We start from the raw sequence: 14,347 nt of genomic DNA, 5'->3' as shown, positions 1-14,347 counted from the left end.
TTCGGTTGTAATGGTCTTAAAAGGTTTTAAAGGGAACAAAAGTTCTTGTTAATTAGGTTATATAAATCTGATTGAAATTAGAGTTTTGTGTAAACTTTTAATGTTAGCGGCATCGTCATCTCACAAGTTTATCTTTAGTAAATCATTATACAAAGTTCAACAAATATTTTTTGTTAAATTTAGGTAAAAAACGCATTTAAGCTAAAAGATACGTTATATCCAAGCAATAATACAATATTTTACTAATCGACTATTAGTTTATTTTATATTTTCATCAAATCAATAATTATTAGGGAGTAGGGACGAATACCGATGAACGTCTATCGTCTAAAAATATTGACGTGAGTGCATGCTCGCTCGAGATCGCTAAGAGGAATTTAAAAAAAACATTTCATAACTTTAATGGATATAATATACTATAATTAATATTTATAACAACTAAATCGAGTTGTAAGTTGTTGGTAGTAGCTATACAACTGCAGACTAGCAAGCGTTTTGTTTTATAATTTAAAAATCTATTAATTTTAAGACACGCCATATGAACTGCAGTTTATTAATTATTATAAAATATCAACAACCAACAGTTAATTTTTTCTATTTATGTTTAATTATAAACACGGAATTTTCTATGAACTCGATGAAACCAACAGTATTTATGATGCGGTTTCAACTATTATGATGATTCTATACTTAAATAGGAATTAGGAAACATAACGCGACCTGCCTTATATTTCAGGCAGGTCTCTCTTACCCGTGGCCCTTAATCTTCTATCGTTTTACTACCTTCATGCACTCATTCTAATAAAACTAATCTTGTAACCTTATACAACATAATAATTTAAGTTTTGCTGTTAGATATCATTATGTATTCGATAAGTAAGGCCTACAAAATTTAAATATTTTTATGACTACACAAAACAAAACGTCTCTCCCGATTGCTGATCCTCTCTCGAAGTTTCTGGACGAATTTAAAGCGATTATCAATCCATTATATAACTATAATAACTATATATACACATATACATATAAATACTTGACTGTAATGTTCTTTTATTATTACTTATTACTACATACAACAATATTGTATTATAATCATCACATGTTGATACTTTATTTTGTAGTTAAATAATTTTCGAGGTATAATGTTTAATTAACGAAATCTCAATAAAACAATTAAAAAAATAGTGTTTTTTTTGTATAGTTTTTGATAGCGATTTTGTAATACTTACTCATTTATACATTAGGATTTAGTAACTGTAAACGAAAAATTCTTTACAGAAACCTACTGAATAAATAAAAACGATTAATATTTGTACATATCAACATTTTACATTTTTTATACCGTTTCAAACCGGATTTATTGCGATAGATTTAGCTGTTCCAGAGGTAAATGACACTTAAATAATAAGGCGTGACAGGGACGCAATACCGCATTACCATACCTAATGTTATTTAATATTACTTTTTTTTGTAAACCCCGTTTTAAAAATATGAACACGGTGCTAAGGTCAGTGGTCACTGAGCGCAAAGTATAAGATTAAGTTTCGAACGACGTCATCGAGTATAATATATTCGGCACCTTATAGTACTTGCGACTGAAATTGTGTTCGTATACAAGAGTGTAGACACGTGTAGCTGAAATAAATATAATACATCAAACAAAAAAAAAAATAAATAAAAAATAAGGAAAAATAGCTCAATTCATAAACAAGTTTTTTTTAAATAATAGGTATAGCCCCTTTTAGTTTTTCCATTTCTCAGTTTAAATCATAAAAATATTAATTTTTAATCGACAAAAATACATTATATCATTATTATCTTATACAATAACATAATTATCTAATATCTATAGTTTTACTTTTTCTTATACATAGTACACAGAAAAAAATGTTTAGTTAGTAATGTGAGACAACCCTCCACTGAGCAAATTAGATTTAACAAAAATTTGGAAATTATTTTTTTTTAACACATTTTATTGTTTTATTAATATGAGTGATGCTGTATAACGTATCAAGCTTTTAATGTTTATCACGCTGTAGTACATTTGAGATGGGTATCGGCTATCGCCGTAAACAGGAGCACAATGGCCAACGAATGAACGTGAAACACCACGGAGCCGTTAGCAATCGATTCGAGTCTACCCGAGTTAATTTTTAACGGCGATAAATATTTAGTTTAAATCGTTTAGCCATTAGGTATCTTAAGACCCATGGCGTACTAAAATTGAAATATTTCTTTTTTTTACTTAGGTACTGCCTCTTGTGCCTATGAGGCAAGATGTGCCTTTAACGCAATGAATTATATTACATATTATTATTATGTTTATAGCTACTATGTTGTGGGAAAGGACAAGTCACGCCGCACCGTAGAGTAGGTATCACCGGTTCCCTAGCGTTCCTTATTACTTCTACTTACATATAGCTATATAGCTTTAAGCCAAATACCGTGGGCAGACCTAAGCGTTATTCAAATATTTTTTTTATTCAAATAAAATTGTATTTAAGAGGAACGGAATGTGCCAAATTGTATACCAATAAAGACTAAAAACGCGAAGTCACTTTCTAAAGTGACTACCTCAAAAAAAATTGTTTTATCTAAAGTTTTACATCTCGCTATGTCAAATTAAAATCTACCTATTTCAAATAAATCATTAATTGCAAATAGTTATTTTAGCTTCGATTTTTTTTTGTGTGTCTCGATAACTTTTTTTCCTATGGGCGGATTTACTCGAGTAGCAACTCTATCGATCCGTAATTGTATGCTATTGGTTCTTTAGTATGACAGAAATAGAAAAGTTTACTCCTCTCCCTATAAAATCAATGGTGATACCCAAAAAATGTATTTATTTTAGAATAATTTTTATTGATTTGGGTAAATTTATGATTTTTATTTTGTTTTTTGTAAAAATCGTGCAACTATTAAAAAGAAAGTTTGAAGTCGGTATCTTCATTTTGACATCTACCCTTAAATATTTCTTAGCACCGGCCCTGCTCGGAGTTAATCGATACAAAATATTTAACCTAACTCTTTGCTAATTGTTCTTGTTTATGTGTAGCTATATAATTATTCATTTTGACAAATAACAGTGGATATTATGAAATATCAAACGGCTTAGAACCATAGGTAAACATATGATTTTTTTTTTAAAGTTGAGACTTGATCCATGTTAGTTTTTAGAGATCGTTAGCAAATTGTCACACAGTGAATAGTCACCAGTCAGTTATACTATTTGAACGTCACCACAGGAAAAAAAAGAAGCCACATCTAAGTAAGCCCAGCAGTTCTTCTGTTAATATTTTGTTATTTTCCTATAAGTATGTTTATATTATTTTTACTTTTATAAACGTCAATACATTTGATCGTAACTATGTTTATAAGCTCATTCTTATTAGTAATGTATATTTTAAAAATATATGTTAAATAGTATTTATTCATATTTTGACCAATCATTTTTTACACAAAGCTTTTTGGCAGATCCGCTATGAAGGAGGGAGCTTTTAAGATTTTGGGTTTTGCTGTTGCTTAAAATATAATCCGGGTGTCACTGATTAATTAGTAAAAGCCCGCTTCAAAATCGGTGGAGCCAATTCTGCGACCATTTGGAACATGTAGAAGCTCAGTGGAAGGTCTGTTAGGGGGTTTAGTGACTTCAATAGTACAATTTTGAAGCGACTTAGGAGTCAAGTAGTATATCTTCCTAACTCAGTCTACATCTGTCCAAGTACATACCTTATATTATAAGATAATGCATTGTCTTAAACATCATATAAAAAAAAACTTAACTTGGTATTAGCACATAACCAATAGAAATATCATCTTCTGGACAACTACAGTTAGTATTTATTTATTCGTATGGTTTGTCGTTACATGCAATATATAGTATAAAGTAATAATAATGGAACAACATATAATAAAATAAATAGTAGATATGAGTAACAGTAGTTAAATATTATTATTAAGCTAACAGATTAAGATACTTGGTATCCACATTGGAGCTTCTTTGTCTGATGGCCCTGAAAAGGGCCGTTTTGAGATTATGTTGAGTTAGGTTGAACAGGCGAGGAGATCGTTAGAAACGAGTTTGGGCGCCAAATTTGGTTAAGAAACCTAACCGTTTGGTAGAGTGTTCTTATCGAGGTTGAGTTTTTAAGGAGTCTCCTCCTACAACTACAATGTAGAAGATCTTTTCTGCATCGTGGATACAATTTTTAGACGAACGCTCAGAACACATATAATTTTTCAAGGAATTGAGTATAGGCAACGATAAAGATACAATTTGTACAATCATGGTGATAAAATTAATATTCTGAAATTCGAACTCGACTCAAGATTTGACTACCTACATAAAAGTGTTAATACTAAGAAAATATATGTTTATACGGAAATTTCAGTTAAACATCGCGATTTGTAACTAAAACAGTTTAATATTATTCTGACTGAAATGTTTCAAACGTGGACACCCATCTCTCCGTAAAGAAAAATGTGAACAAATTTCACTGAAAAATTACGATATCAAATAAAGTGAATAATAAGGCTATTTGTTATTATAGTTAAAGATGTTATGCCGTTTATGATAAATATGTTCAGAGATGTGTACAGATTGGGTTTTGTTCGGAAAACGGCATTTGTGTTTTCTTAAGGTAAGAAGGTAGGTATAACTGAATAAAATCAACCGGTTTCATTTATATTCACCACCACGATAAACTTCAGACGTGTTTTTTTATAATATATTATAATAAAATTCCTATATTACGAGTATTAATGTCTTGTCATTAGAACTAACATGAAAACAAAACCATAATTACATTTTTTCCGGTGGTACACATAAGACGTATTTAAAATAAAATCTATTTTTTTAGTAATATTTCATATTTATAAATAAACAAATTATTCTTATTTTTTCGCAGTAAAAGTTTACATCCAATATTTGAAGTAAAAAACTAGTTAAAAAAAGGTAAATTGCGTTAATACTAATGTACAATATTGCGATAAACATATTTGATTTTATTAATTTAATTTAATAATTTGTAACTAAAAAATTGTCCAACGTTTAATGTAAATTATTAATTATATATTTTATAGGTAGTTGACTTAAAACAAATCAATCAACATCATGCTTAGACTTAAGTACAAACGATTATAATTTTGACGAAATTTTCCATTGGAAATAATTAACGAGTAATAAAAACAGTGTTTAAAAAAAAATTCAACAATGTCTGAATTTATATTTTGCCTACATGACTGACATAATCCTTATATAGCGATGGTTCGTCCGCAACTCGACATAATTACGTGATTAGTTTTTTTATCGCAGGCGCTATCGTAGCCTGAAATATGAAAGTTTTACTATAATTTTCATAGAAAACTTGATTGTAGGTGTAACATTTATCTTCAAATTTCAGTTTAATATTACTGGCTTATAGTAAACGTGTGTTTAATAATTAATATACGGCGCCTCAATATATTTTAGCAACATACATATTTGTACTACAAACATATTATTATATTATTATTACTTGATAAATTCAATTGAAATACTTTTGACAAATTTACACTACTTTAAAATTTGACTCTTGTGAATTTACCAAAAAGTATATTTAGAATTTTACAGCATTGTGTAAAACATACATTTCGAAAAATGTGTCAGAAATGTAAGATGATATTTGTATGGTCTTATAGGTAAGTGTTTATGTAACCATAGAAACCTTTCGGTGTTTAAATAGCTAATTAAAGTGATCCTATTAAATTTTAGAATTTTCTGAATTGTTTGCTTCGATATCTGTACATTTTTTTTTAATCTCGCAGTAGGAATAGATCTATTTAATCATTATCAAAAATAGAACAACTTGGTATTCTATATGTGTGTGTTGTGTTCGTCTATGCAATTCCTATGACTTTCTATAGCAACTACGCCAATATATTGATCCCGGCTTATTCAGTTGCAAAGATCAGTGTTTCTCAACCTTTTTTTACTGTGGCGACCCCCAAAATTAAATATTTAATTATTTAGCGCCCCCTAAAATATATTTTTTATAAACATGCATAGATTTCTGTGATTAAAGATAAATACTATATAGTAATACGATAAAGAAACATAAAAATTAATATATTTCAGTTATTTTAATTGTAAAAAAAATATTAATTTGTTTAACCATAGATATATGTACAATTATTTAAATATTAATAATTAATCTTAATGGCTTTGTTGTTGATTTGAAATGATTTTGTCAATCCTTGGTTTAATGAAATTTGTTAAACTATCATAATTGTTGAAATTTCAGGTGGGTTTCTAGTTTTTAGCTTCGATGCGGAGCTGAGAAGATATTGCATTTACAATGATGTGTTTTTATTTTTGTCCTACCACCATATTGTAGAATAATTTGGTTAGGTACCTTACTTGTAATACAAGATTAAAAGCTTCGGTTTTTGTTGGTGATCTCAGGCACTTAAAACATTTTCGCACTAATCTTATAAAATTAATAAATAATTCCATTTTTGTGGTATCGGAGAGGTCACATGTATTTAAGAATTGTTATTAACTTCTTCTGTAGATGCAATGTCAGTATGAAGTGTTTTCTTAAGTGGTTTAAGTGGTTACTACTACATTACATGCTCGTATTCCTAAATTACAAATATTGAATATTAAAAAAAATTTTAAATACCTGTATGGAATAACGATGTATAAGTATCGCTTATGATTGTAATAGGTTATTACTGTATACATAGTAAACTTCAAGCTAGTCACCAGTTAAATATAATTAGTGTATAGTTTAATATATTTATGATAAGCTGACAGAGTAATACAAAAATGACACAAGTTTTTTGGCTACTTTACTAGGTTTGTCGGAAACGAATTTTGTATGCAAAAAAGTTTTTTTAATATTGAAAAATGTTCAAACTTTATAAGAAATACAATTTTAAATGAAATTCAGTTTCTTACATAACCACTAGTAATGTAGTTGAAGAACTCGAATCTGTTTACAGAATTGAAACCCAATAATTTAGAGTAGACGTAATTTTGTCAGTCTTTTAGGTCTAAAACACCTAAAGCAAAATGTATTTTACTCATAGAAAAAATTATATAAATAAAAAATACCTTGATGCTTATACAAATTAACTGGACTATTGACACGGTCAAAACTTTTTAAAACCGCGTTGAAGAAACGTGTCCGATCAGAGTCAGTCGAGTCATAGACGATTTTGACTGATCAGTCATTGTTGTTTCACACATATCAGTCACGAGACGGCTCAGTTCCGACAGTCTGGTCAGCTGCTTTGAGCCAGTGAAGAAGAGACACATCTATTAAACGCATTGCACATTGAACAATATTTATTAAATAAAAATACGCATTAATTAATATGCGGATAAGGCTAAGTTCACTAACGAAGAATTGGGTATAATTGCAATCATTTTGGACGAGGAGAAAGAACATATTCCATACTTCGTTTTTATAAGTGTTCATATATTTGGGATTTGACAATTCATACAGCACTTCATACTGACGAACATATTCGATGGGTGTCATTCATTATTAAAATATATAAAAATTATCCAAATTAAATAAAATAAATTTAAAAGACATAAATCTACTTTACTGGACACCTTTTTTTTTTTTGATTCGATAGTATTTTTCACGTTGATTACGAATATGAAAACATTTTGCGCCGCTCGTACTTAGTTTAGAAGTTACAGACTTTTAAAATTCACCGATATGGACATACGCGCGCACCCGGCACCGCACGTTTACCCGCGGCCGCTGGGTACTTTATTACAAAGATCGCGCGTTAGTTATACTGATAATACGATTTACTGCTGTCGCCCCAGCGTCATGCCTCGCCTTTCTGGGTCCCTTTTTTTTTTGTCCAGAACTACTTAACTTTAAACCTGTAACCTCCTCTTGGACTGTAGCCTGCAAAACATAGGATATTTTTAGTTTAGCGGAGCGAGCGTAGCGATTGAGTGCCAAAACACATGGTGACCTGCCGTACACACCACGAGGGGCCAATGAAGTACACAGCGTAATCAGCGTAAAAAATACTATCGAATCAAAAAAAAAATCGAAAAAAAAGGTGTCCGGTAAAATAGATTTGTTCCAATTTAAAAAAAATGTTTGTCTCCGCACAAATTGTCGTTCGTCAAACAAAAAATACCGTTGCTGAGAATACAAAATATCTCGAACCAGTGACTGAAGGAATACTGACGGATCGGGTTCGGATTGATAACTGATGAGTAGATAACGCGATATAAATTTAGTGAAAGAATATTTTTCATGACTGAGACTGACCCAACTTGTCGGAACTGATATGTGTGAATCGACCTAATAGTGATGTGTGAACAATCTCTTATAGGTAATTGACAATTCAAATTTAAAATATGTACTTAAGTAAAAAATGTTAATATTTATTATTTTGTATCTGTAATCAGATAGGCCAGTATGCGTCCTAAAATGTATATTTTAAAAAAGCAGAGTTGAGCAAAATTCAAATATTTAGATTTATAATAGTCCCATAACCTAAACTTTCTGAAATTTGATTTTGAAAATGTAAACTAATTTTTTAACTTAATAATTTAATATTAAAGCATTGAGTTTGAAATTTTCGAAATTCTGAAATTTCTGATCTGTCCTAACTCTGTCTATACTCTTATGAGTTATGTATATTTTGTATTTACTATTGGCGAAATTAGGAATAACGGGCCATTTGCTGACCACATCCCATTGCACTGAAACAAAGTATCACATTAGTTAAATTCGATTCGGTTTCTAATGTAACCTAACCTTTGATATTTTGTCAATAATATTTAACCTATTTGATAGTAAAATGAAAAACTGAAAAACAATTTTTTTTAAATAAATCAACAACATGGTTTATTAATGTTTCGCTTAAAAGTAATAATAATCACTTATGATACAATAACATTCTTATGAAGTATATCAGTTATATATAATAGTCAAAAGTTAATAAATTATGTATTTTTTACTAAATAATAAAATGGGTTTAAATAAATAATACTAATTACTAAGATACTGTCACAATATTTTTTATATAAAAACTGATTATTATAATGCGTGTTAAAAAAATTGGTTAATTATTTGTTTTTATGATTATTGTCAAGTCTTGATCTAAAATAAAATGTTCAAAATCACATAATAAACGAAAAAAATCTAGAAAGAATATAAAAGAAATAAAAATAAAATTCTAAAAAAACTAAAATCACAGAAAACCTGCACAGAATATAAATAACCTGCACTAGCATTTAATTACATTGTATATATGACAACAAAGAAAAAATACCAATAATTTATTTTGACTTATTTTCCTTAAAAATAATATAAATCTTAAATATATTTGATTTGTTTAAACATTTTAATGATAAAACGTAAAAGACATTTTATCTTTTTAAAGTTTAACATACAAGTTTATGTAATAAGCCCTGCATTAAGATTTATTTTAACGAAATATGTAAATAACTCAAAATTGTAATAAATACACAAAAGAGTAGTTTGTAATTAAATAACAAAAATGTGAATATTATTTTTTATACTTTTAGGGCTAGTGGTGGGAGCAGAATATTGATTAAAAAGGATAATATTATATGTTTATTATAAGGAATTTTATAATACTGTAATTCATCTAGCTAATGTAAATATAAATATTTTTTATTGAGATAACATACATAATAACACCTTAATAAAGGTGAAGTAACTAATGAAGTATTTATAAGATAGTTTATGATTAGGTGCTTCAATATATTGCTTAGTTGAATACATATAATAGCTACCGAATATTGTGTAAAAATTAAAGTAAAATATATATGTATATATTTATATTATATGCCTTATTATTGCACGTTTTGAAGATAATTAAAACAAAATCTAGAATTATTAAATAAATATTTATTATGGTGGTGTATTCAAATACATATTACTAAAATTTCCTAATAAATGTTATAGTAATCACTATAGATACTCAATATTTATCTTCATATAGTTTAAACATAGGGTATTAATAGAAGTTTATCTAAAAAGCAATGACTTCCTACAATGTTATTATATTTTTTGTGACTAGTGCCATTTTGTAAATAGAAATATTCTTAATATTATCATCATATCGAATTACAACTCTTAATTAATGATACCTATCTGGCAGTTGTCTAACTTTCATTGAACCATCAGCACCACAAGAGAATAGACGTGCTGATGAATCCACTTGCAGTTGAGTGACCCCTTGACCAATGTGTTTAAAGAAACTTGAACGAGCATGTTCTGCAGGGAACGTGTACATTAGCTGATGAGTGGACAAATTCCATATCTATTAAACATTAAAATAACATAGATAAAATTTTGTTATTATTCAGACAAAAATATATATAATATAATATATATTACACACACACACATATATATATTTGTAAAGACATTGTGCTTACTTTTATATCACCATCTGCAGCTCCAGTACAGTAAAATTGTTCATGAGGATCAATAGTCATACATTTTAGACTCGAATCGTGTCCTTGGTAGCGATGTTTTATTGAACCACTTCCACCACGTACATCAAATATGCATATGTCACCTTTACGGCCGCCGGTAACTATCACTTGATGCTGCGGAGCAAATCCTATACATGTTGAACCTTGCTCGTGACACATAAATGCTGAGGACAATTGATATGAAAACAATAAAATAATGTAAAAACGAACATTTACATAATAAGTTGACGACTACCTGTAACTAAAGATTTTTTGTGTGGCAATAGTGTATCCCACAAAGCAACATTTCTGTTTTCAGATGAATGGCCTGCCGTAGCAATCAAACTGCAAGAACCGAGGAATACAAAGTCGCTGGTAACTTTATTATGACATTGGAATGTCTTTAAAAAAAATATATACATATTAAAACAGTATAAGATGTGACAACCTTGATCATAATAAGATTCTTACATAAAATGGCCTATAATTAGATGACGTCAGACCCACATTAAATAATGACAGATTTCCATCACCATCAGCTACTCCAAATTTATTACCATGTTGAGAAAACCGTACTCTTGTAACTTTAGCAAACGTACCAGCTGAACGTGGTTCAGCCACTGTCTGGGGATGACCCCACTCCCAAATGTGTACTGAACCGTCTTGTGAACCAGTCAAATCTTAATTTAAGTAAAAAATGAATAATGTAAAATAGGCCGTGTAAAGATTAAAAAAAAAAATATATTTCACAAATAAAAGTACACTAACAAACTGGCAATAATGGATGAGGACATATTCTTCGAATGTTGTCAATGCGGTGCTTCATCACCTAAAATAAAAAAGTTATCAACACAACAAAAATTAGTTAAATATTTTACATACTTATGCATAATGATGATTACAAGGCAAAATGGACTAAGCTAATTTTATGGTAAAACAACGACATGGCAGATGCTATATATGATTAGATAAGGAAAAATGAGTTGCATCTAGTGTGTACGTACAAAAAAAAACAGTGACTATTAAACACACCAAACATTTCCTAAAATAATTTGTTTTTAATAAGAAACACCCAAATACTTTTCTGGCTATTCTGAAAATCTCAAAGAACGTCAATAGTCTTTTTGCCTAGTAACCACTTAGATACATTTAACATCAAACTTATAAAGTTAAAAAAAAAAAAATGGTTAATGTTTATATTACAATGTGTATTTACAATGGTCATAAGGTCTGTTTAATGCAAAATACAGATTTAGCATTTCTAGGTTTTTAGTTTTTATATTTCTAGGTGTAGAAAAATATTTCAAATATCTCAAGCATCATCAAGCTAAACACAAAATCGTATCTATTCTACATAACAAAAACAAATTAAATTGAAAAATATTAAAATTAATTAAATAAAAACTTAAATCATAGTTTGTCAATATTATGTGGAAGCTTAATAATGCACAAATGGTACTAACACAAAAGAGAAACACTCAAGTCAAATACTCGGTTTAAAAAATTGTATAAAACATTTTATTCTATCAACTTAACGCACCGGTCTGAGCAGGATTCGACTGCGGTCACAGACAAACTGACAGAAACGTGGGTCATGACAACCAGGGAAATTCAGTCCCTTCATCTGATAGCAATATGACACAATAATAATCACAGATATTAAAAAAAAATTATTTGTTGAATGGTTAAGCATTATGCAGTTTTTGTGGTATAATAATTAATTATGTAATTTAGATAAGCCTTAAAGAAAATTATACGTGTTTGAAGAACACATAAAAGGCATACCTCTATATACAATATTAATTCATAATATGTATGTACAGTGTGTAAGAACAAAATAAATGCTTGATAATTAAAATGTAATAGGTAGATTACTGAACATAATTATGTATATATTCAATTATGGTGAGGTTATCATAGAGGTTTATTGGTTTAGACATTTGATAAAATAATGTATAGATGGCAAGAGTATTAAATTGGAAGCGTTTACTCAAAATTTCGAAAAAGCTCTTAAGGTCCGTGTAGCTAAAAGTTTACAAAGCTTTTTCTGGCACCTGAAGGTTTGTAAAATAAACATTTAGCTATAATTATTTAGAATAATAGATAGTTATAAATATTGTACACAGAAGAAAACACTGCAGATGGTAGAGTAAGCCCACGCTCGCAACAATTAATAGCCTCTTACCGACATAATATTTTTTGAGCTTTTTATTGCTCTCGTCCCTCCGTCGCTGTAACCTTGTGTGCCCTTTTGCTGTACCTTATCACATAGAAAACAAAACATTGACGTACAGCACATAATGCTTTTGTATTCACAAATACAATTATTATTTTTTCCACTTATGCCCAATTTTCTCAATTAAATATGTCTATATTTTAATGAATATTATATATAAATCCCAAATCATTCAAATATAACTTTACCACAGAAGCGCCTCGTCCTGTTTGACCCGCTAAGCCTGTTACACTTGGACTGGTTGGCATGGGGTTCACAATGACAGTTGTACCGGGAGACGTTTGAAGAGGCCTATCAACTGATGTCTGAATTACCAAAAAACTTGATGGCTGATGCTCTTGATCCCTGCAGTTGACATTTTTTTAGAGAATATGTATAATAAAAACTTTGATGAAAAATATTAATGAAGATGATACTAATCGATATATGGGTCTAAACATTTACATTTTTATTAAAATAATGTTTCGTCAATGAATCATTATATGAATATATATGAGGGCACCAGTGTTAAGTACAACAGAAATTGTTTCACTCACCGAGATAAATTAACAAGATCAAATTCACATTCGTCTTCTAACCATGAAGGCGATTCAAGAAGCAATGAAATATCCATTTCTTGTATTTCACGAGGTGTTGCTAATGCGAGAAGACTGCTATTTGCCTGAGTTTTAAATATTTATAATAGATTTATTATAGAATAAAAAATGAAAATAAACGTTCAGCAAACATTGATAATTACCAAATTTAGGCAGAAAGCCGATATTGAATCTTGTTCTTTGTGAATTATTCGTACAGGGTCAGGCAAATGTTGACTGGGTGTTTCACTTCCGGAACACGATTTTACATCTTGACTCATTGTTGGCAATGTAGAACTTCCAGCAGCACGAGGTTGACGACTGAATATACTTCGAATAAATAGATCTTGGACAAGTTCTTGGCGTACTAAATAGTTCCATAACCGGCGAGCTGGAGCTGCTGACCAATGTCGTGGGCTATGCACAAAGTAGAATTAGAAACTGAGCAATATAATTTTTATCTTAGACTTAAGGTTCTTACTGGAATGGAGTGTTTGTTTTGTCTAAAAGTGTTCTGTATTTATTAATTGGAGGACCAGTAGACGCTTGTTCAACGTAACACCCCGGTATGTAATCAATTGGAGGAGGACCTTTAGATTCTAGTTCTTCTTTTAGAATCTCTTGCCATTGACTAACCACCCTTAGAATACCATGAATGAGTGGACTACTAACTGGCAATTCTAGATATGACATAAAGTTTTTCATATAATTTATTTAATTTTTTTGTTATAGTTTTAGCTAAATTAATCAACAATTTATACTGTATACCTTGTAGATCGATAGCCGCTACTGTAAGGAACCCATGAAGTTGTTCTTGAACTAATTGCATTATTGCTAACCTCATTACCATCCAAGCATAACTGTAGGGATTTGAATGTTCTGTATTTTCAACTTTGCCAGCTTTACTTTTAGCGTCTTGTCCACTATCAAAAACATCACCATCCTCATCTTCATCTTCAGATAAATCAGATACAGCACTATCTGCAGAGTCGTAATCTACATCTTGTACTTCAGATGCCAAATTAGGCTAGAGGAATTGCATATGATTAAATAAGTTTTTAAATAAAA

General features: G+C 29.6%; 1 protein-coding gene across 7 annotated transcripts in view; it reads right to left on the bottom strand.

Moving 5' to 3' along the window:
* Positions 1-9,775: 9,775 nt before the first annotated feature.
* The window catches only part of LOC126839236 (dmX-like protein 1), a 29,416-nt gene continuing 24,844 nt past the window's right edge, over positions 9,776-14,347 (bottom strand). For 2 of the 7 annotated variants that reach the window (XM_050574401.1, XM_050574402.1), the window contains exons 37-48: positions 14,048-14,306; positions 13,761-13,959; positions 13,444-13,696; positions 13,241-13,365; positions 12,893-13,049; positions 12,654-12,728; positions 12,009-12,092; positions 11,237-11,297; positions 10,940-11,148; positions 10,725-10,869; positions 10,430-10,653; positions 9,776-10,311 (exon numbers count right to left, since the gene is read on the bottom strand). In XM_050574401.1, coding sequence (XP_050430358.1) covers positions 10,129-10,311; positions 10,430-10,653; positions 10,725-10,869; positions 10,940-11,148; positions 11,237-11,297; positions 12,009-12,092; positions 12,654-12,728; positions 12,893-13,049; positions 13,241-13,365; positions 13,444-13,696; positions 13,761-13,959; positions 14,048-14,306 — 1,974 coding nt within the window. In that variant the 3' untranslated portion in view covers positions 9,776-10,128. Of the gene's footprint in view, positions 10,312-10,429; positions 10,654-10,724; positions 10,870-10,939; positions 11,149-11,236; positions 11,298-11,931; positions 12,093-12,653; positions 12,729-12,892; positions 13,050-13,240; positions 13,366-13,443; positions 13,697-13,760; positions 13,960-14,047; positions 14,307-14,347 lie in introns of those variants that run through there. The other 5 variants (XM_050574403.1, XM_050574406.1, XM_050574404.1 and 2 more) reach the window with 4 other exon arrangements.

This window comes from Adelges cooleyi, unplaced genomic scaffold, assembly GCF_023614345.1.
Source record: "Adelges cooleyi isolate 19-005CV unplaced genomic scaffold, UGA_ACOO_1.1 ACOO_flye_CR_arks_rails_tigmint_CR_PRNA_30, whole genome shotgun sequence".
Classification (NCBI taxonomy): Eukaryota; Metazoa; Arthropoda; class Insecta; order Hemiptera; family Adelgidae; genus Adelges; species Adelges cooleyi.
This window is presented reverse-complemented; position numbering and strand designations above follow the sequence as displayed.